Source organism: Nicotiana attenuata, unplaced genomic scaffold (genome assembly GCF_001879085.1).
Source record: "Nicotiana attenuata strain UT unplaced genomic scaffold, NIATTr2, whole genome shotgun sequence".
Taxonomy (NCBI): domain Eukaryota; kingdom Viridiplantae; phylum Streptophyta; class Magnoliopsida; order Solanales; family Solanaceae; genus Nicotiana; species Nicotiana attenuata.
In genome coordinates this window covers 85,209-106,309 of record NW_017673129.1, presented here as the reverse complement: position 1 = coordinate 106,309, position 21,101 = coordinate 85,209, and the positions used below count along the sequence as shown (strand labels likewise).

Here is a 21,101-nt window from a genome sequence, read left to right as displayed (position 1 = left end):
AACTGAAAAGAAAAAGATAAGAAAAATAACAAAATCAGAACAAAGAAAAAGGAGACATCCATGACGATGAAATATTGATTTCATTTCATTTCATTGAAGATAAGAGGGTTTACATCGAAATCAAAAGACAATAAAATAAAAACATTCGAGTTACACCCCGAAATAACTCGTAATGTAGAAAAAGATGGCAAGACTAGACTACCGTGATTCCTGTCTGACAGGGAATGGGTAGCCTTCTAGTTTTGAAGCTTGGCATTTGGTCCCATGTACAACACCTCAGCAGTGCTCGTGCCTTCCCCCAGCTGGACCATGTGGGACTCGTACAACATTTGTTTCATGGCTTCACAAATATCCTCAATCTCCTCAGTCGTGAAGGCCTCTTCTTCTTCTTCTTCTTCTACATACTTGGGATTAACAAATGACTTGGAGAGATGCGGAACGGGTGAGGTAGGACCTATCCCTTTTTCTTGCGCTCATCAGCCCATTTTATGTCGGCATTTGTAGCTTGGAAACCTACGCCGAAGAACTTCTTATTGGCGGTCGAAGTGATTGGTTCTGTGATGCCTTGTAGAGATACCCCGAGCCCCTTTCTGGGCTTGTACCCATGTTTAATCATTTCACTAGCGACCATGACCGAGGCATTAGATAAGGAAGGTTGAGGGAATGGAGCCCCTTCATCGCATTGGTCGGCGACTACAATTTCAAAGGATTGATAGATAATGTGCTCACTTCCTTCTCTAGCTTCGAGACACATGATTAACGGGTCCCTGTAAATGGACTGTTCATCCTCCCCGTGGACAACAATTTCTTAGTTTTCAAGTTCAAACTTGGCCATTTGGTGGAGAGTGGAGGCCACAACCCCTGTAGCGTGAATCCATGGTCTTCCTAGGAGAAAAGTATACGAAGTATCCATATCCAGAACCTGGAAAGTCACTTCGAAATCCACAGGGCAAATGGTCAAAATCAAGTTAATTTTCCCTATTGTATCGCGCTTGACACCATCAAAAGCGCGCATACAGATATTGTTTGGTCGAATTCTTTCTGTTCCAATTTCCATCCTTTGAAGCGTTGGGAGAGGGCAAATGTCAACCCCGGACCCACCATCTAGAATGACCCTCTTCACATAATAACCTTCGCATTTGAGAGTCAAGTGAAGGGCTTGTGGGCGGCTCCTCTGGGGGCAAGTCATCGCGGCTGAAAGAAATCCTGTTGACTTCGAAGAAACGTTCAACCATTCTTTCCAATTGTTCGACTGAAGTTTCAACCGGGACATATGCCTCGTTCAATGTTTTCAAGAGTACCTTCTGATGTTCATTTGAGCTAAATAGTAGGGATAAAAGCGAAACCTGGGAAGGAGTCTTCCGGAGCTGGTCAACTATGGTGTATTCCGAAGTTTTCATTTTTCGGAGAACTCTTCTGCTTCTTCAGCGCTCACAGGCTTCTTGGGTGGAAACCGTTTCTCGTTGTTCAGCTTTAACTTCTTTAGCTCTTCCGGGTTGTGGTACTTCCCAGATTGGTTCATTTCGTTCACCTCTCCTATAAATTCTCTCCCCTTGTAAGTAACCATTGTTTTGCTATAATTCCAGGGGACTGCTGTGGGGGTCTCTCATAGGGCTCTGTGGTGCGTGGCTGATAACCACGGGCTAAATCAACCTTGGTGAAATTACCGGTCCCCGCGCCACATAAGTCCCTTTTGGCACATATAGCTTTGGCACATTCAGCATGACTTTCCTTTGCTCAAATCTTCTGGGAGTGTTTAACATGATTTGTTCCTTCCTTGGGGCCCTAGGAACATAGAGAATTGTGTCCTTAGCATGTGCTGCCCCAGATTTTGTTTCCATAGCTTTTTCTGCAACTTGAGGAGTTGGAGTGATTTTCTTCTTCTCATTTCTGGCCTATTTCGCTGCCGCTTTAGGTCTTGCCTCCGAATCGGCAATGGCGATGATAGCTTTCAAGGCTGGATCAAACTCTTTATCATCACAAACCATTCCAATGACCGGCCCATTGTTGTGAGCCGGTAATGGATTGTTAGTCACATTAGGAACTTCCTCATCCCTCAACACCACTCATTTCTATTCTATCAAATTCTCAACTGCCCTCTTGAGAGTCTAGCAATCTTCCATATCATGACCCTCTGCCCCCGAATGATAGGCACACCTAGTACCAGGCCAGTATGATGGAGATTTAGGATTTTGCTGGTTTGGAGGCACAAGTTGCAATAGACCCATCTGGATTAATTTTGGAAACAGGCTAGAGTAGGACTCACCAATAGGGGTGAAGTCATTTCTTGTGGGAGGCTCACGGGGGCACGTATTACGTTGATAGTTGGTTTGCTGTGGATGAGGGTAATATGGAACTTGGTGAGGATGGTTATTTCTTGGAGGACGAGCTCTGTTTTGGTTGTAATGCTGTTATGGTCGTGTATAGGGCTGGGCATTCATCACCGCATAGGGAGGCGGTGCCACGGCATAAGTTGCATCTTGATGGGGATAGTAGTGTTGTGTTGTTCTGGGAGGCAGGTAGGAATGATCACGTGATCGATGGGGGACTCTCGAACCTGAAGTCATCATGGCTCCTTCTTCCCTCTTCTTTCGATTTGCTAAACCCCCCGAGCCATTCTGGATGGCTTGGGTAGTGGCACTCAATGCAGGTTGACTTATGATTCGGCCAGTCTTCAGGCCATTTTCTACCATTTCTCCGATCTTTATGGCTTCGGCAAAAGGTTTGCCCATGGCATACATCATGTACTGGAAGTAATCGGCCTCTTGGGCCTGCGAGAAAACATTTACCATTTCTGTCTCATCCATTGGCGGTTTCACTCTAGCTGCTTGCTCACGCCACTTGATAGCGTATTCAAGGAAGCTTTCCGCGGTTTTCTTCTTGAAATTGGTCAGGGAATTCCTATCTGAAGCTATATCAACATTGTATTGAAATTGCCTGATGAAATCTCGAGCCAAGTCATCCCATATATGCCAATGGGAGATGTCCTGGTCCATGTACCATTCGGACGCAATTCCCGTCAAGCTCTCCCAGAAATAGGCCATCAAAAGTTCTTCTTTTCCACCCGCTCCTCTCAGCTAATTTCAATATCTTTTCAAATAAGCGATCGGCTCTCCATGCCCGTCGTATTTTTCAAATATTGGCGCCTCAAAGCCAACGGGCAAATGAACAGAGGAAACATGCATAGATCGGAGTACGAAACACTCTTTTAGCCACTCAAGCCTTGCATGTTCTTAAGACTTTGTTCGATACTTTTCATTTTCCGAGCCATTTCTTCTTGCTTAGAGTTTCTTGCCATTCTTTCTTGTTCCACTGAAGACTTGTATCGCGGGTGCTGAGGGTAGGAGTTTGGGGTGACATGAGCTGTGTCTAGCTGAAATTGTGGTACTTGAAAAGTGAAAGCTAATAGTTCGAAGCATGGCCTAGGCATTATTCGCTGTGCCGTAGTAGAGACTGGTGGTGCGGTGAATACTGTAGGAGATACTCTCAAAAATGGTGCCTGGGAGCGAATCTTAGAAGGCATACGGGTGAAATTAGCTGATATAGTGGGGTACCCAAACGGGATGAATGGGTTGGTTACGAGAATGGGGACATTGGAGGTTCCGCTTGTCCTGGGAAGCAGTTCAGGAAATCCGGGGATTGTAATGGGCGGTTCTTTGCCATTAGACCAATTGTCCCACATCTCTAACATACATCAACGCAAACTTCTATTTTCTTCAGCAGCTGCTGATTCTAACTGTGGGATGATCGATACCGGGCTATCCTCTGAAGGGTTAATAATTGGTAGATGACTTTCAGAAGCCATAGGAATACTGCCTTTGGATCTTGTGAAGTAAGGATGGGAAGCCAGATTACCACAAGACCAACCACCTAAAACATGACCTGTCTAATTGCCACACAACAAGCCGGTTAGTTAGAGAAATTTAACAGATAGGGAATCGCATATTGGGATGCAATGCACCTGAACAATTAAACGTTTCTAAATATTTTGCAACGGATGTGTGTTTCATCCCGGCTTTGCTATCTCTTTTCTCAAATTTCAAATCCTGATTCTTTTCTTCCACTTTTGCTGTTTTTCGCTCTTTTATTCTTCACTCTTTTCTTTCTTTTCACCCAATTTTTCCTTTTTCTTTCTCTCCTCTTTTTTAATTCTTTTTCGGTTTATTTTTCACTCGCATTGCTTATAGTTATGATCGAATTCGATGGGGATTGCCTACATATCACAACGCTGCATGAATCAGATCATTACGTAGTTCAGGGAATAAATGCAAAATAAAAGAAAAGAAAATTTTGGATTTTCAATATTTCATTAAATAAAATCTTTTTGGGTTTTTCTATTACAAGGACTCGGGAATGCTGACGATAAAAAGGGAACATACATACTCAATACAGAAAAACAAATAGGCTTGGAAAAGACTAACAGACTCGAAAAGGTGAAATACAGACTCAAAGCCAAAAGAAAATCAAGAATACATAAGAGCCTCCAATGCTACTCCGGGGGCCTGCGGGACATCAATTGGTCTCAACGCGGGTCTGCGTGCAATTTCTTCTTGCAGGTACTTTAAATCAGCCATCACTTGACGGACAAAGGTCATCACGGCAGCAAAGAACATAGACCAGGTCATATCTTCGCATTCATGCACTTCATTGCGACATAATCAGCAATTTCTTTAATCCTCATTCTAATGACAGCCTTTTCTTGGAGTAGGCATCCTATTTGCTGAGACCGAGCCTCCAACACCTGCTTGTCCGTATGGTTTTTGTCTTGAAATTGCTGTATGTCTTCTTTCAATCGGGAAATCAATGTATAGCAATGCTCTCTTCCTGTTTTGAAATCCTTTGCTTGCTGGACCATTTCATTTTCAAGAGTAGTCAGCTTTTTCTTTAAGATTGTGACTCCTCTGTCATACTTTTGCTTTAACTACTGAATAAACCCTGTCCGTTCTTTTGCACTCTTTGCCAACTTTGCCCGCGCTTTTGCCAATTCATCGTCGGCCTTTGCCAGATCAAACCCATAATCATGTACTTTTCGCCTCAGATGGCTTATGAGTTTTTCATCTTTTTCGCTTCTTACCGGGGTTTCAGTGGCTGTTTTCATCTTTTGAATTTGAGCTCGGAGGGCTTTGTTTTCTTGGGCCAACCTTTTCTTTTCTCCTTCATCCTCGGCAGCCTGTAAACTACTATCAAATTTGATGTTTTTAATTTGATCTTCTAGCTTGCTTATGGTAGTCCAGTATCCCTTATCTTTAGCTAACCAAACCCACTGATCTCGCTCTCCATCGGTGAATTGTTGGACATGGCTCTTAATCGACTCGAACCCTTTTACCATACCAGGCCGTGTAGTTAGGTACTTCACCCGTGGACAAATCCCGTACTTGAGTTTGTGGCTCCAAAAACCTACATTGGTGCCAAATTTGGCGAACCTTTTCTTCTAGGAATGCGGCTTTTGGGCATAGTTCAATAACCTGTGGGCTCAAATCTTCATCATGAGGGACTGTTTGGTATCTGCCCAATTGGCATAGGACCCGATGCGGAGCATACAGCTGAATACTCCGAAGACCCATCAATAAAAGGAAGCACACTCCAGCAGACATGTAAATAACCTCGTTGACCGGGAGCCAATCGAAAGTCCACTCAATTCGATTTGCGGTCAAAGAACCAAAATACGCGAACCATGCCTCAGTACCTTCTGGCAACTCATGACCGTTTACCCGGTTTTCATATTCTTCAATGCAATTGAGTCCGGTCAGACTGTAGTTCATGTACCCCTGGCGATGACAAAGATGTTCTACCAGCCACATTTGCAAAAGGAAGTTGCAACCCTCAAAAAACTTTGTCCCAGCTCGACAAGCGATTAAAGCTCGATAAATTTCTGCGAGAATCATCGGTATAATAGTGCCATTGGCCTTTTTGACCATAAAGTCGGCCATTCCTGCAAGCCCCAGTTCTATATGTCCGTCACTCCTTGGGCATATCAGAGTGCCTAAAAATGCCACTACGAAGGCCAAACCTCTACGTCCTTCCCATTCGTTGTTATTTCCCTGATGACTCAAACCAGTGTTCGGAGCCTCAAATCCACGGGGTTCCCCATACCGGCTGTATAAGAAATGGAATGTGCAGAATCCTCCGGCCAAATTTTCATCTTTAACCTGTCGGCTAATACTCAGAAGGTCCAAAAACTTATGAGGGGTTACAGTTCTTGGTGATACTGGATATCGATGCTTGAGATTCCCGTCAAGACTAGCATAACCTGTTATCTCCTCTAGTGTAGGGGTCAACTCAAAATCAGAGAAGTGGAAAACATTATGTGTCGGGTTCCAAAACAGTATCAAAGCTTCAATTATATCAACCCTTGGTTTAATTTTCAGAAGACTGCTGAGCCCACCTAAAGCCTTTTGTCACAGAACGCTTGACGACCTCCCCCAGGTCGTTCCACCACATGTGGAGTCCTAGTGGAATCTCATTTATGACTCGAAAAGGTAGGTTCTTAATGGTGCTCATTCTGCACATTTAAATTAGGGTGACTGGTCAAAACATGTAAGTTTCGTTTGAAAACTGACCTAACAAAATATTATTTTTGCAAAATCTAATTTAAAACAAATCATGGCTACTTTTGCAAATACGGCCTTTCAGCACTTCGGAAGGGAAGATTTTAGGGCTGTATTTGCTAAATGGCCAAAAATTAGAAAAAAGGACCATAGGCGGCTATTCTTGCAAACACAGCCTTCCGGCGTCCGATCGGGACATTTCTGGCTATTTGGACAAAAACGGCATCACTTAACTTTATTTATGATAAAATGACGACATTTTCATATTTATGATTATTTTTGCAAAAGCGGGGCTGGACCTGATGAGGGTTGCCTACGTATCCCACATCCGGTGAGAAGCAAACCCGCGTAGTTCGATAAATTTTGACGCAACAGGAAAATTTATTTTGAAATGACTCTTCTTCTTTTTCTCTTTTCTTTTTCAAAATTTCGGCAGAGTTACAGGATATTTTGGATACCAGGATTTTCAGAAACGAGTGATTTTCTCTCTCTTACCTCAATCTTGGTTTTTCTTGATTTTTTCTTTCCTATTCTAGAAGTCGGTCAACATGCAAGCTGAAGCAAATAAATGTACAAGTAGCACGTAAAAATGCATCAGGATGGTCTTTTAATTTTTGGGTACACCTGTCCTAGACGGACCCAACCCCTGTGTTGAGTCCCCAAAGTCAAATGCACGTGATGCAAAACAAACATTCCTACTAGGGATCCGGCAAGAGGCTATGTTATTCTAAGTTTAAATCCTGGGTGTATTGTTCTAGACCTGGCTTATCCGAGCGGACAACTCGAGCCGGGGGGGAGGGGGGGCAGCGTACCGGGAATACAGAAGCTTCACCGACTTTGCAACTTGTCCGATACTCATTCTAAAATTGGGATATGACTCTAACAGGAAAGAAGCCACGCGAAGCGCACGCTTCCCAGAAGATTTAGAAGACTCAGAGAGAAGAAGGGTTTCGTAACAGTTTATATACAGTTCACACAATATCAAAGCGGTAAAAATCAGTATTTAGCACATTAGGCTCAAACACGTAAAAATAAGATAATAATCAAAAGTCAAGTATAACAGTTATTCTAAGCTCGAATTCTTGAACCCTGAACCAGAGATTCTGGGTTAGTTCCCCAGCAAAGTCGCCAGAGCTGTCACACCTCCTTTTTTCTGAGGGGGATAGGGAGTTTTTTCAATTAAAGTGACATTAATTGAAATGAGATTATTTATTTATTTCAGAGTTGCCACTTGGAATAATTTATGGTGTCCCAAGTCACCGGTTTATTTTAAATCCCAAATCGAGGAAATTTGACTCTGTTTTAAAGTCTTTGAAATCCATAAGACCGGGTAAGAAATTCTGTTAACCCGGGAGAAGGTGTGAGGCACTCCTGAGTTCTGTGATTTTAACACGGTCTCTCAACAATTAATAATTGGAATAATTATCTGATTTATTACATGTTTAAAACCTATTGTGCATTTTTAACTTTTAACCACTTTTAGTATTTATGAAATTATTTCTGGAACAGGTCACGATGTCGTACACTTGTCATTTTGATACACGTTATAAATTGCGCCACATGAAATGCACCCGGAATTTACGACATGTTTATTTTTTCTTATTATTCGAAGTTATGTTCGAGTCACGTGAAAGCACACTCGAATTGGAGATTATGTATCATGACTATGCCACGGGAACCGTACCCATAGTCACAATAATTTATTAATCGCGCCAAAAGCAAATTATGGTGTTCAAGAGTTGTACTTAATTTCTAACACTTAAAAAATGGAACAATTCGTTGTGGTTCGGATATGAACTCATTTAGGCTAGTAGGAATTCGTTAATTAACTCCTAAACAACCTCACCTTTACATGTAAAGCTCTAGGGCAGCCTATTAAGGTCCGGGCATGTTTACATATTAGTAATGTTAAAGCTATCTACTTCAGGAAAAGGAAACAGAAATGAAAGCAATTAAAAATTGATAAAGAGAATTTGGTCAAAACACTTTAAGAGGTATCTAACAATAACTTAACACATTATTATCTTAGCAATATGAATTAATCAAATAAAGCAGGCAATGGGCTTGATCAAGGAGCCCATCTCGTCACTGGAAGGATTCTCAGTCTCCCACAACTCAAGGCCTAAAGTCGGGCTTGATCCAAATAAGATCAGAAGTCTATTTGCAAATGTGGCAACATTTTTCATGCTTTCAAACACAACTCATAGCTCAACAAAATCAATTTATTTCCTCACTCATATTAACAAATCAAATCAACTAAACTCCAATGTTCCTGACAATGTTTTGATTCAATTATACATTTGCTTACTTCAAATAAAGAAAAACTCTAACAGATTAATCTAAAATGTGAGATATTTAACATTCAGCTTAAAACAAATGACTGTGAAGCTCATTTTCCTTGCTCTGCCTCGACAGATTCAAGCCAATCTCACCATAAAATCCATGAGCTGCAATTCAATACTCAAACACAGAAGTCCCTCTCCATCTTTAACACTAGGATAATCACTTAGCAGCGCAGAATATCATGAGTGCATCTAAAATCTGAAGTCACACTAAACCATAACATAACAAGAGCAATTATATGAAATCCAAAACTTTGACCAAAATAGAGCATGTAACCTGTTTCAATCCATTTATAGCACCATTCAAACAAACAATGAAAATCATCAACTTGTATTGTTAAATTAACATGAGAACTTACAAAAAAGTTGACAAAAGATGTCACATGAACAAAAATAGAAAGATGGGGTTGAGAGGATTTCAATCTAGATCACTGAACATGTTAGGACATTTCAGAAGAAAAGTAAAAAAAAAAACGTAAACACATCAACATACTTAAAATTCAAATAGAAGCAAATAGGGAAGTTTGATTATGCTGTAGGCCAGAGTTGTACTGAATCATAGGGGTGTACCTAATTGCCAAGAAATCAACAAAAAACCAAGAAAATAAGTCTCTGAATCAGCGGGAATATCAGCAAGGTAACAGCTTCAAATCAAGAGCATAAATCAAGCAGTCCAGCTAAAGAAGAAAAACCCAGAAAATCAGTAAAAAAACCTGAAGCTAAATGACTTCTGTTCCTCTTTTTTGCTTTGAAGAATTTGTAAAGTAAAATTTCACACTGTTTTTCTTTCAATGTCAAGGGAAAACCAGCCTATGAGTGCTTTTTGTGTGTGAAATCTGTGTTTGTTTGTTTAGAATTCAGAGAGTTTTTCAGTGTAAAATCAGTGGGTATTTGTGGGTAAAAAATGCAGGGAATAGCGTGTGTTGTGAGGGAGGGTGAAGTCTCTTATATAGAGTGTAAAAATCAGTCATGTGCTCTAAAGAAATCAGGGAATAATTCCCAGCAAGCAGCCCCTAAAATTCAGGAAAAGAGCATCTTTCAAAACTGAATTTGGACAGTTTTCCCTGTTTCTAGATGGTTCTTTTTATTTTCTACCCTTTAACTTCTAAAAATTATCTCTTTTGACCCCAATTTGACCTAATTTAATTATGGAATTGCACTTTAGTCCTTCCTCTAGAAACTTCCCCAAACAAATAAACTAGATTTCCTAATTTTCCAAATCCCTTTGACCCCTTTAACCTTTGTTAATTACAAACAGCTATCACAAGAAACTTATAGGGACTAAAAAATCACAACAAAGCAAAACAAAAATTCGAATTCTGACCTATTTTATGCACCTGGACTATTATCCTAATCATAGAATAACTGAATTTTTAAAAATCCTAACTATTCTAAACAGGCTAAACATATGAAGGGACATATTATCAGTTAACTGCCAATGCATCATTACACAAGCAATTCAAATGACAATTTAACAAATTCAACTAAGTATGATTGAAACTAAACTAAAACAATGCCTTAATTAACCTAAAGCTAAACTATAATATGTAAAACAACAAACAGAAAAATCAATCAGTAAATCATGCAACTAAGCCAAACGACTATGAAAGAATGGAAGGAAGAATTACCTATTGGCGACACTACTGCTGGCTTCAAATAATCTGGGCAGTGGTCGATATCGTCACATGAGCACTGGTTTATGCTTAAAAAACAACGAAGCTAGTGCTACATACATCGATATTAGCCACAGTCGGTCAAAAGGACTGAACGCAAGATGATGAAGAAAGGATTGGAGTTCCGGTGGGTTGGTAGGTGATTGACCGGATTCTGGTGGTTTGAAATAAAACCAACACTGACTTCAAACGCTAATCTCTTAATGACGGCAATCGATTGGTGTTAATATGAACCTCAAATTGGCCATAATCGGGGGAGACTCAACATAGTAGTGAATTTTAGGTTTTTGTGACTTTTCGATCTAAAATCCCTGGAGTTGTAGGGGTTTATGAAGGAATCCGTTTGGGGATTAGGAATGAGGAGGAGAAGAGGATTGTAGGGTGGCGATTTGGGGTGGTTTTGAGTGTGTCCGCCGCCGTAGGCGATTTCCGGTGGGCGGCGGGCGGTGGCGATGAAAGAGATGATAAAGAGGGGGGATTGTGAGGCTGTCTCTAGGATTTGGAGGGGGGGGGGGGTCCGTTTAAACCGTTATAAGGGAGAGTTATTTTAGTTCCCAACTGTGCGATCTTGTTTGATGAACGACTGAGATGGCATGACACCCAAACGGTGTCGTTTGGTTATTTAAAAGGGGTGGACCGGTTGGCTTGTGGAGATTGAGTTGGGAGGTGAGTTTGTTGAAGGGAGGTTGGGCTATTTGGCTTGTCTGGCCCAATTACAAGAACAATAAAAGGATGACCTTTTAACTTAGCCAAATTCCAAAATAAATCTGAATTTTTGCAACAATAAGCCAATTTTGATTTTTTCCTAATATTAAACTAATAGACATGTGGATCAAAAACACTAACCAATTAACCCAAAACTAAAAATGATTAAAGCATTTTTTGCACTTTCCTTTTCTTCGTTTTAGAAATTCTAATTTCATTAATTAAAAATCATGAACAAGGTAAATAAAATTCTAAATTAGACTCTAATTTAATCTATTTTGTAGAATTGATCTTACTTATTTTCATTAAATTGACGCTAATTAATTAAAACTAAAAGCTAAAATGTATACATGACTGTTGTATTTTTTGTAATTTTTAAATCCTAAAAATACAAATAAATACCTAAAATGCAATGCATGAAATTTTTTGACATTTTTTTGGTATTTCTTGTAATTTTAAAATATTAAACATGCAACTACATGCAAACAACAATTAGCAAGAAATTTCTAAAAATTTTATAAAAATTAAAATTATTAGAAAAATGCTATTTTGTGAATTATGTAGGAATATTTTAATCGGGCAAAAATCACGTGCTCACACATAATACTATTATGGAGATTAAAAAAACTTTTGGCAGGGACTATCCGGAGGAGTTCACATTGTTATAGAGAGGCGAACCAAGTCGCCGATGCTCTTGCTAACCGTGGGGTTGAAGAAGGTGAATCAATTTTTTATAATCCAAAGGATCTTCCTAGAGATGCAGCAGGACCTTATATATTGGACAAAGCTTACATGTCATCCATAAGGCATAAACATTGGAGAAATCATTTTGTATGAACTGTTGTGCTCTTTTCTAATCAGATTTCTTTGGACAGAGGTTTTTGATACACCCCCCTGTTTGTATCACCTTTTGGATTGAAATAATAGGCCAGCGCCACTTAACGACGTAAAATTATATTTAAAAAAAAGATAGTATCTAGCTAATAATATGCGATTGCATATTTATATATTACATACAGTCAGTAGAGGGAAGTAGCAAATATCCCATAGAATGAGTCGAGGTACGCCAAAACTGGCCTTTTATTAAAAAAAAAAAGTTATTATGATCAAATCTAGTACGATGAAGAGATGACTTTTAGTGTTACAATGAAGACTAGTCAATTTATATTAGGGAAGTGAAGCTCTGCTAGGAATATTATTGATAATACATAGTTTGAATTCCTAAATACACGACTGACTTTTCCCTAATTACTGAATCCTTTGAACATCAACTTGCTGACGTGGAAATTACATACTGAAACACGATACAATCATAAAAATATATCTTTATGCATTTGCAATAAGCTTGTAGCAAAGTCTAAGCCATGAATGGCCAATCACTACTTCAAGATGGCTTTAATCTTTTTAGCCAAATGATCTATCGCTTTCTCACCTTTCATTCTAATCTTCTCCTTCATTTCTCTTACATTATTCTTGACTTCTCCAATATTTTCCATCACCTTCCTTATTCCTCTAGCCACCTCCTCTCTTTTAATCTCTCCATTTTCATCTTTCAAAATCTCAAAACCAAGGCCAAGTTCCTCCATTAATCTTGCATTTGTAGGCTGATCAAGATGTTTTGGCAAAGCTATTATAGGAACACCAAAACATATACTTTCTAATAAAGAATTCCATCCACAGTGAGTCACGAACCCGCCGATACTAAAATGTCCTAAAATTCTAGCTTGTGGTACCCATCCTTTTACAACCATCCCTTTCTCTGATTTTTCATGAAAACCTTGTGGCAAAACTTCTTCAATTGTAGTAGTCACACCCGCAGGGAATGTTATAGTCCAAATATAGTTTACTAGGGTTAACTCAAGCCCTTTAGCTATCTCTTCAATATCTTTCTTTGACAAGAAATATTCACTTCCAAAAGAAACAAAAACACATGAAGATTCATCTTTTTTATCTAACCATTGTATGATCTCTAAGTCTTCCTCTTCATCAATGGCGTCACGAATAAGTGGACCAATTGGTATTATCTCCTTTTTGGACAACTGAGAAAGATGATCAATGAACTTGCCTTCAATCTCCTTACAACTATTGACCAAAACAATGTCATTAGATTGTTCAAAGGCTTTTAGGGCTATCCCTCCTAAAACTTTTTGCCTATCTATTTCATCTAAATCTTGGGCAGCAATTTCATTAATATCACAATTAATTTCCCTAATATTTTCTTGGAGAATATGATAGAATTTTGAAAAAGTAGCTATACCTGAAGTGTATAAATGAATAGCAGGAATATTACGTGAAGAAGCTATGGTTGCAACCCATGGTTGGAAGCTATCATATATGATAAAATTAGGGTTTAGAGTGTCAACAATGGTGGAAAATTTTGAGGAAGCCATTTGAAAAGTTTGGATAAGTGTGAAGTTAAGATGAGGAGGTAAGCCATTGGTTGTGTGATAATGAGGAGGAAGCTTAGGTGAAGATGGTAAATGAAATTCCACTAATTGTATACATAAATTACTTGAGGGTTGTTTGGCTAGGGTTTTCTCAATGGATTCAAGAATTATGGGGGTAGAAAGAAAATATATGTGAAAGTTTCTTTGTGCTAATTTCTTGGCTAACACCAAATAAGGTGTCACATGGCCTTGTGCTAACCATGGAAAGAGTAAGACAGTTGGAAATTTCTGGTCTTTCTCCATTAATTATTGTGGAAATCCCTTGATTCCTTCCCTTTATTATTTATACTATGGCAGCCTTAACTCTGTATATATGTATGACAAACTTTGTATAAACCAAGGAAGCAAGAAAAAGTATAATTAACTTGGATTACTTCAATAATTTCTTATACAAGTCGATATCATCTAACTTTGTACAGAACACGAAGATGGTTCTAGAAATAGAGATCGGCTATATACAGCCTATTACAAATGTACTTTTAGTTACATAATTTTTTTCACAAGAGATCGATTGTTACAAAGAAATTTAAAAAAATGGAAAAATTTGAATACTAGAAATTTTTGTGGTGTCATTTTCATATGTTCCAACTATAATTGGTCATATGAGACCATTTCTCTTTTAGAACTAGTATAATGCATGGTTATTTGTCAAATGACGTTCTACCCTGTCAAGATTAAAATATGGTAGTTTCTAGAAATTTGAGAATATTTTAAATACATGATGACCAAAGTGAAGACGTAATGAGCATTAAACAATTAACCATTTGTAGTTTTTCCCGTTTGGGATTAATGTTGTTTTCTTTTTTGTGTTTGACGTGTATGGAAAATCATTTAGTGGGACTATCATATTCCATCGATTGATCGTACGGAATACAGCTAAGCCGGCCGGAAGTTTGCAGTTGAGTAAAAAATACTAAAATCACGAAGGTCTTTAACAAAATTTCATTCGTTTTTTTTACACTAAAGTTTACACACACAAATTAACTATAAATGCGTCTATGTGTGAAAATCACTAAAAATTAAACAAATACTATTAATTATGAATTCATAATGTCAAAAGTGAGGCAACCTCATTAATAGGAAAAACCTTAGTGCTTGAATTTGTCAAGTTTGAATCTTAGATCAGGTTATAATAGTTAATCAAAATACTACACTTCAATCTGTATGCTATTTCGTTACTGGCATATAAAGGTCTTGCCACTTACTCAATGAGGAAGTTTTGGAAGGTGTTTACCACAAAATTAGGTAACAATTAAATTTGTATGTGGTTTAAATGATACGTGGTTTAATTCAACACGAATAATTAAGAATAGTAGATAAATGAATTAAAGATGAAATAAACAATCAAAACAATCGCAATATTATGACCAAGTCTGATCTTAGATTGAACAACAACCTCGTCCTCAATTGGACTCTCGGTTTGAGCTTGGTCGTGAATAAAGAACAGTACAAGTGAGCAAAGTTCTTGAGAATACCTAGAAAGTAAAAATAAACTTTTATTGCCTTGAATTGCATGTTACAACGTGTCAGACTAAAGAAAAACTTTCCCTTTATATAGTAGGAAGTTTCAATCCTAGTAAAAGTCTAAAAGAGGTAAAAATCTTCTTTTTTCGATAATTACTGATCCATAATCGACATCGAGTGAGATTCGCACCGTGATATCCGGTTGAGGGCAAATATCATGGCCCTCTATCCGTTATGCACAACCGTTCACCGTGTCTCCCGAGGTCTTAGAACTTATACTTGGCCCGGGGCGCGTAGCTTTACCATACCCTATGACGGACACATCGTTCACTCTTCCTGGGACTCGATACGAAGGGTCTCTAACCTCGATTATAATCTCGTAGATCTGTGCTATCCCTCCGTTCTCTCATCAGAAAATCGGGGTAGACATTGCCCCCAAATTTACCCATACACAGATAGTCCCCTCATTTTCTGGATTGTAGGTTTACCGAAATGACTAGAATCGATAGATGGACCCCGATTCCTTCCTTCGTATGTTACAACCGAGATGATGGGTCAACGAAATGTTCCATCAGTCGCGTCATTCTGACTTTGGACACGTGTCAACCGCCGTTTGACTGTCCTCAAATGTGAAACGTCACGCATTGATTGTCCTTCCTCTATAAAAGCTCCGGCCCTTTTTTACTTCTCTACTTTTCGATTCCAGAACTCTTAGACTTACCCTCAAATTCTCTACTTTCCTTTTAACTCCTTCAAATCTTTATACATTGCTCATTTGGCCTTCATATCCTCATCCTCAATCTTCACACATTCTCTTTGAATCTTCAATCAAGACCTTCATATCTTCATCTCATCTTCGAATCTTCATATTTTTCCTTCAAACCTTCATATTTTTTCTTCAAACCTTCATATTTTCCAGATCCCGATGGCAAAAACTTCCAAATTCGTGCCTTAGAAAATCGCTCCTTCATCTTCCAACCTGACCACAGATGCCGAGGTGACCGTTCCTGAGGTGGCCCAGGAGTCTCCCTTGAAGAGCTTCATACCCGGGGGATACTCTATCAGGAACGACTTCAACGTCGAGAAAGCCTCTAGTCAACATGACCTAGGCGAGGGAGCATGGATTTACATATGCTCTGTTACTGAGGAAACATTGCCCACAGTCCGAGTAGACTGTAACTGGGAGGTCAAGAAGGTGGTCGTCCTCGGGCCTAATCACGACGTCTCCACTAACGTGAAGTGGTACTTAAGTGTTTACATGTACCCATTCACGCTTGCCCCGGTTGACCCAGTAGTCCTCAACTTTTGCAAAAGGTATGAGGTGTTCGTTCGGCAGATTCACCCATCTTTTTGTAGGATTGTAATCCTCCTTCGACATTTCGTGAACAACACCGAAGCACCTCGGTTCACCCTCGACCATCTGCTTCGTCTATACAATCCCTGAATCTTCCGAGGAGTGTTGATCAAGCTCGTCCGACGAGCTATAAAAGCTCCATTCTCGAGTATCGACGAGGATCGAGATTGAGGATGGCAGGGGAGATTCGTTCAGGTGAAAATCGAAGACCTCATCCCTTCCGAATTTCTACCATTCCCGTAGAAGTGGAACGCCTCCCATGAGTCTTTTACTTCTTGAGTATTTAGCATTCCATTTTATTCTTTTTCTAATTGCCTGTGTTAGTCGTTGTGCAGCGGTTGCCCAAGTTACCAATGCAGTCCCCCGCTTCAAGGAGTGGATCGAGGGACTCTACAAACAGATGCCATACTTCGAGCGCTCTTGGAGCTAGCTCTCAAAGGCCAAATAGGAGGCTCGTTCCCATGGTGAGGCTCTCTCCCAACGATTACCTTCTCATATTCTTGGTTTATACATCGCTGAGTCTTCTTTATTCCTACAGTTTTGCCCAAGACCACCGAGCTCAGGCTGTTGGATAAGGACGAGGATCTTTCTTCGCTTGCCGAACCCTCCACTTCGCGATATCCCGGGGATGGTGCAAAGGAGGAGAAAAAGAAGAAGAATAAGAAGAGGAAGTCTTCGGCCTCCCCGGACGCCGAGGTGAATAAGAAGAGGGTGACCACCCAGGTCCGGAAAAGCAAAAAGAGCTCCAAGTCCAGGGTACCTGAGTCTGATTCCCTCTACCGGCTCAGGGATTATCCGAAGGATGACGACCTTGAATTTATTGTTCATGGGTCGATCCTCAACGAGGGGGAGAAGGAGACAGTCGGGGAAGGTGACCACGAGGTCTATCCCCCTCTATCTCGGGAACCAGAGGGAGAGACAGAGGTCGCGGCCTCCCGAGAAGCCGCTCCTGTCTCGAAGGAGGTAGCTGGTGTCATTGACATCATGGATATGCTATCCTATACCGAGACCATATTCGAAAAGGCTCAAGCGGGTAAAGAGAAATCCAACAAGACATTATCGGTCCCAGATGATGCACTCAGGACGTTCTTCGATGGCATGGACATGGCCACGTTGGAGGACTTTTCCGGGCTTGATCACCTGGAGGTCCCAAAAAAGGATGTGCCATCGGGAGTGGGCGAACCGAGCTCGAGTTCGAAACTAGTGATGCAGTTCCCTGCCTCGAGTGTGGACCCCGACTGTAAGAGAAGGTCGTTCTTACTATTCCAGCGGATGCCCTGGCCCTATCCACTCCAGTGGGTGTAGCCAGCTACCTTTGGTGCCTGGTGAACGAGGAGGACCAGGAAAAGATGAATAAAGTAGGCACGTCGAGCCTCTTCAACGAGGCACAACAAGCATTGAACTGGGTAAGGCGTCTATCCTTCGTACTCCTTTGCGAATCTTTCTTAGTTTTAGACATGTTCTAATAGCTTCATTATTTTCAGGCTTCAGTGCTTTACCATGAAAGCTTCCTTCAGTCTCGAGTTCGAGCTCAAAGAGAAAGTCCAGAAGACAGAAATGTACAAGACTCTCAGTAAACAACAAGACGGGGCCCTCAAGGACCTCCCAATTCTCCGAGCCGAGCTAGAAAAGGCTCAGAAGGAGGCCTTGTCCGTGAAGCGGGAGCACGTCGATCTGGTCGAGAAGGTAAGGATATTTGAGGCTAAAAATGAGAAGCTACTCATGATAACTAACAACGCAACTTCGCAGGTCCAAGAGAAGGTAGACCTGATCGACCAGCTTCGGGCTGAGATGGACAGGTCAAGGCCACGACCGAGGCGTGGAAGGGCAGGATAGACCTGTTGGCTTCGGAAAAAGAGGCTACAAAAGTGTAGCTTGCATCGGTCAAGGACCAACTCTGAGTAGCAAGGGACAAGGCCGACAAGCGGTCTAGGCCAAACGATGAACTCCGGGCACAACTGAACTCAACCGTCAGGGAAGGGGATGCCCTCGGCCAAGAATATGCTGCGCTGAGGTCCATGTTGGAGGTGACTTCTATTGATTCCTCCGACGTTGAGGAAATGCTTGCCCAATATAAGGCCGATGTGGAGATAACCGAGGCCCGCTTAAAGACGAAGGCCGAGTATGTTAAGCGGATATCCTGGAGAGAGACCCTCGAGGAGGTCCATGCCTGAGGTTTTAACTTGTCGGCCGAGGAGAAGGAACACTATGAGCCTGAGGGTCCCGAAGGCTCTGAGGGTTCCGACAGTTCTGGTGATGAGTTGAGACCCGGAGAAGACCAGGCATAAATGCCTTAGTTTTTTTTTTTAGTTTTTCCTTGTGTATTTTCTTTTTTGTTTATTTTGAGGTTGTTTTATTGCCTTCGTAAATATTTTTTGGAATATATAAAAATTTCCCTTTTGGCAACACCGTATCTTTGCTTTCCAACATCTATTTGCGCATCATTTTTAATGCCTTAGCATAAAATCAAATGTAGTCTAGAGAATCCGTTCTTCGGAGGCCCGAATGGGGCCCGATTTTGATACCAACTCCAGATTCTTGTGGCATCGAATCTTCGATAAAATCGAACGCCTTTAAGGTGCTTAAGTGTCTTAGATGATGTTTTTGTAGAGGGTAACCTTTTAATAGGTTTCAATTTTTTGTAAGGGCATTATTTTTTGAGTACGGACTTCGAACGTGTCCGAGCCATTTTTAGGGTGACCATAGCCTTTTGTATTCGGGAATGGCCTAATAGGCTTGGTGCCTTCGGGATTCGGTAGTCCGGGTCGTCCAAATTTTTATCGGTCATTAGTCCCCGGCTAGGGGTAGCCCGTGGGCTTTAGGATCCAGGATCGAAGAGATGAAATGCATAGTAATAAGGTGTAATGGAAGTAGGGATTTCTTTCATTGTTGAAAGTGCAAGGTACATGATCAGAGGCGCATAAGCCTTATGTTGTGGCTAGAGTGGACTATATTGGCATGGTTCTTTTGACCGTTTGACCCTTAGAATGAATCCTAACCACCAAGCCTTAGCTTTTGACACATAAATTTTTTTTCCTTGCTAAAGATCTAAATCTTGGGGTAAAGTCCCCTAGTATTTGAGGCCGAACTTGTGAGGGCTCGGATACTGTTAGTTTGATGCAAACAGTCATACTATGAAGAGACCATTGGGAGTGGTTGAAGATGTCTTGGTTCATGTTGATAAATTCATTCTTCCGGCGGATTTTGTCATTCTAGATTGTGAAGTTGATTATAAGGTGCCGATTATTCTTGGGAGACCTTTCATTGCTACCGGGAAGGCTCTTTGTGATGTTGAAGCTGGAGAACTTACCTTCCAGGTTGGTGATGAAAAAGTGGTATTCCATGTGTGTATGTCCATGCGGCAACTAAATAGCAATGAGGTGTGCTCTTTTGTGGACTTGGTGACCGATGTTATTGTTGATGAAACAAGTGCTACAATCAATGTTGGTAATATGTTGGAGGTCGGCTTTCTCAACTTTGATGATGATGAGATGGATGGCTTCATGGAATGTCTGAACTCTTTCCAAGGAATGTGGTCGTTTGACTATGCACCCCGGAAATTGTTCTTGGATCTTGAAAATAGGACAAATCCTCCTACAAAGCCCTCTGTTGAAGAGCCTTCTACCTTGGAGTTGAAGCCATTACCTCCACATCTTCGGTATGAATTTCTTAGTCCTTGTTCTACTTTACTGGTTATTCCTTCTTCTTGTTTGATTAACGTGCAGGCAGATTCCACTTTGGCAGTGCTATAAAAGAGGAAGAACGCTATTGGGTGGACCTTGGGGGATATTCGGGGGATAATCCCCGCCTTTTGCATGCATAAGATCAACTTGGAGGATGGCAAAAAATCATCTATTGAACATCAAAGGAGACTCAATGAGGCTATGCCAGAAGTTGTCGAATAGGATATTATCAAGTGGTTGGATGTCAGGATTGTCTACCCCATTTCCGATAGTTCGTGGACCTCTCCAGTTCAATGTGTCCCAAAGAAGGGGGGCATGATGATGGTCACCAATGACAACAATGAGTTGATTCCTACAAGAACGGTGATCGGTTGGAGGGTGTGTATGGACTATCGCAAGCTCAACAAAGTCACAAGGAAGGATCACTTTCCACTTCATTTCTTAGATCAAATGCTCGATAGATTGGCCGACCGTGCTTTCTATTGCTTTCTTGATGGGTATTCGGGTTACAACCAAATTCATATTGCTCCGAAAGATTAAGAGAAAACAACCTTTACATGTCTCTATGGTACTTTTGCTTTCAAACGGATGCCATTTGGTTCGTGCAATGCTCTGGCGACTTTTCAACGCATATATGATGGCTATTTTCACGGACATGGTGGAGGACTACCTTGAAGTTTTCATGGATGACTTCTGTGATGCCCGATAGGTCATCTAGAGTTTTAAACCTTAATTTCGTATTTCGAAACCTCAAATATCTCATTTTAGCCTTCCTCGATTTGCGTGCACAGTCCGTGTATTTTTTCTGGAAGGATTTTATGTTAAAAATTTATAAAATGCAAAATTATGCCTTAAAAATCTATTTGAGTTGACTTCGGTCAACGT

The 21,101-nt window shown here is 40.6% G+C and overlaps 1 protein-coding gene across 1 annotated transcript; it reads right to left on the bottom strand.

Moving 5' to 3' along the window:
• Positions 1-12,300: 12,300 nt before the first annotated feature.
• LOC109215523 (beta-D-glucosyl crocetin beta-1,6-glucosyltransferase-like) lies at positions 12,301-14,041 on the bottom strand. Its single transcript, XM_019379600.1, has one exon. The coding sequence runs from the start codon at positions 13,956-13,958 to the stop codon at positions 12,648-12,650; it is 1,311 nt and encodes a 436-aa protein (XP_019235145.1). The 5' UTR covers positions 13,959-14,041; the 3' UTR covers positions 12,301-12,647.
• Positions 14,042-21,101: the final 7,060 nt, after the last annotated feature.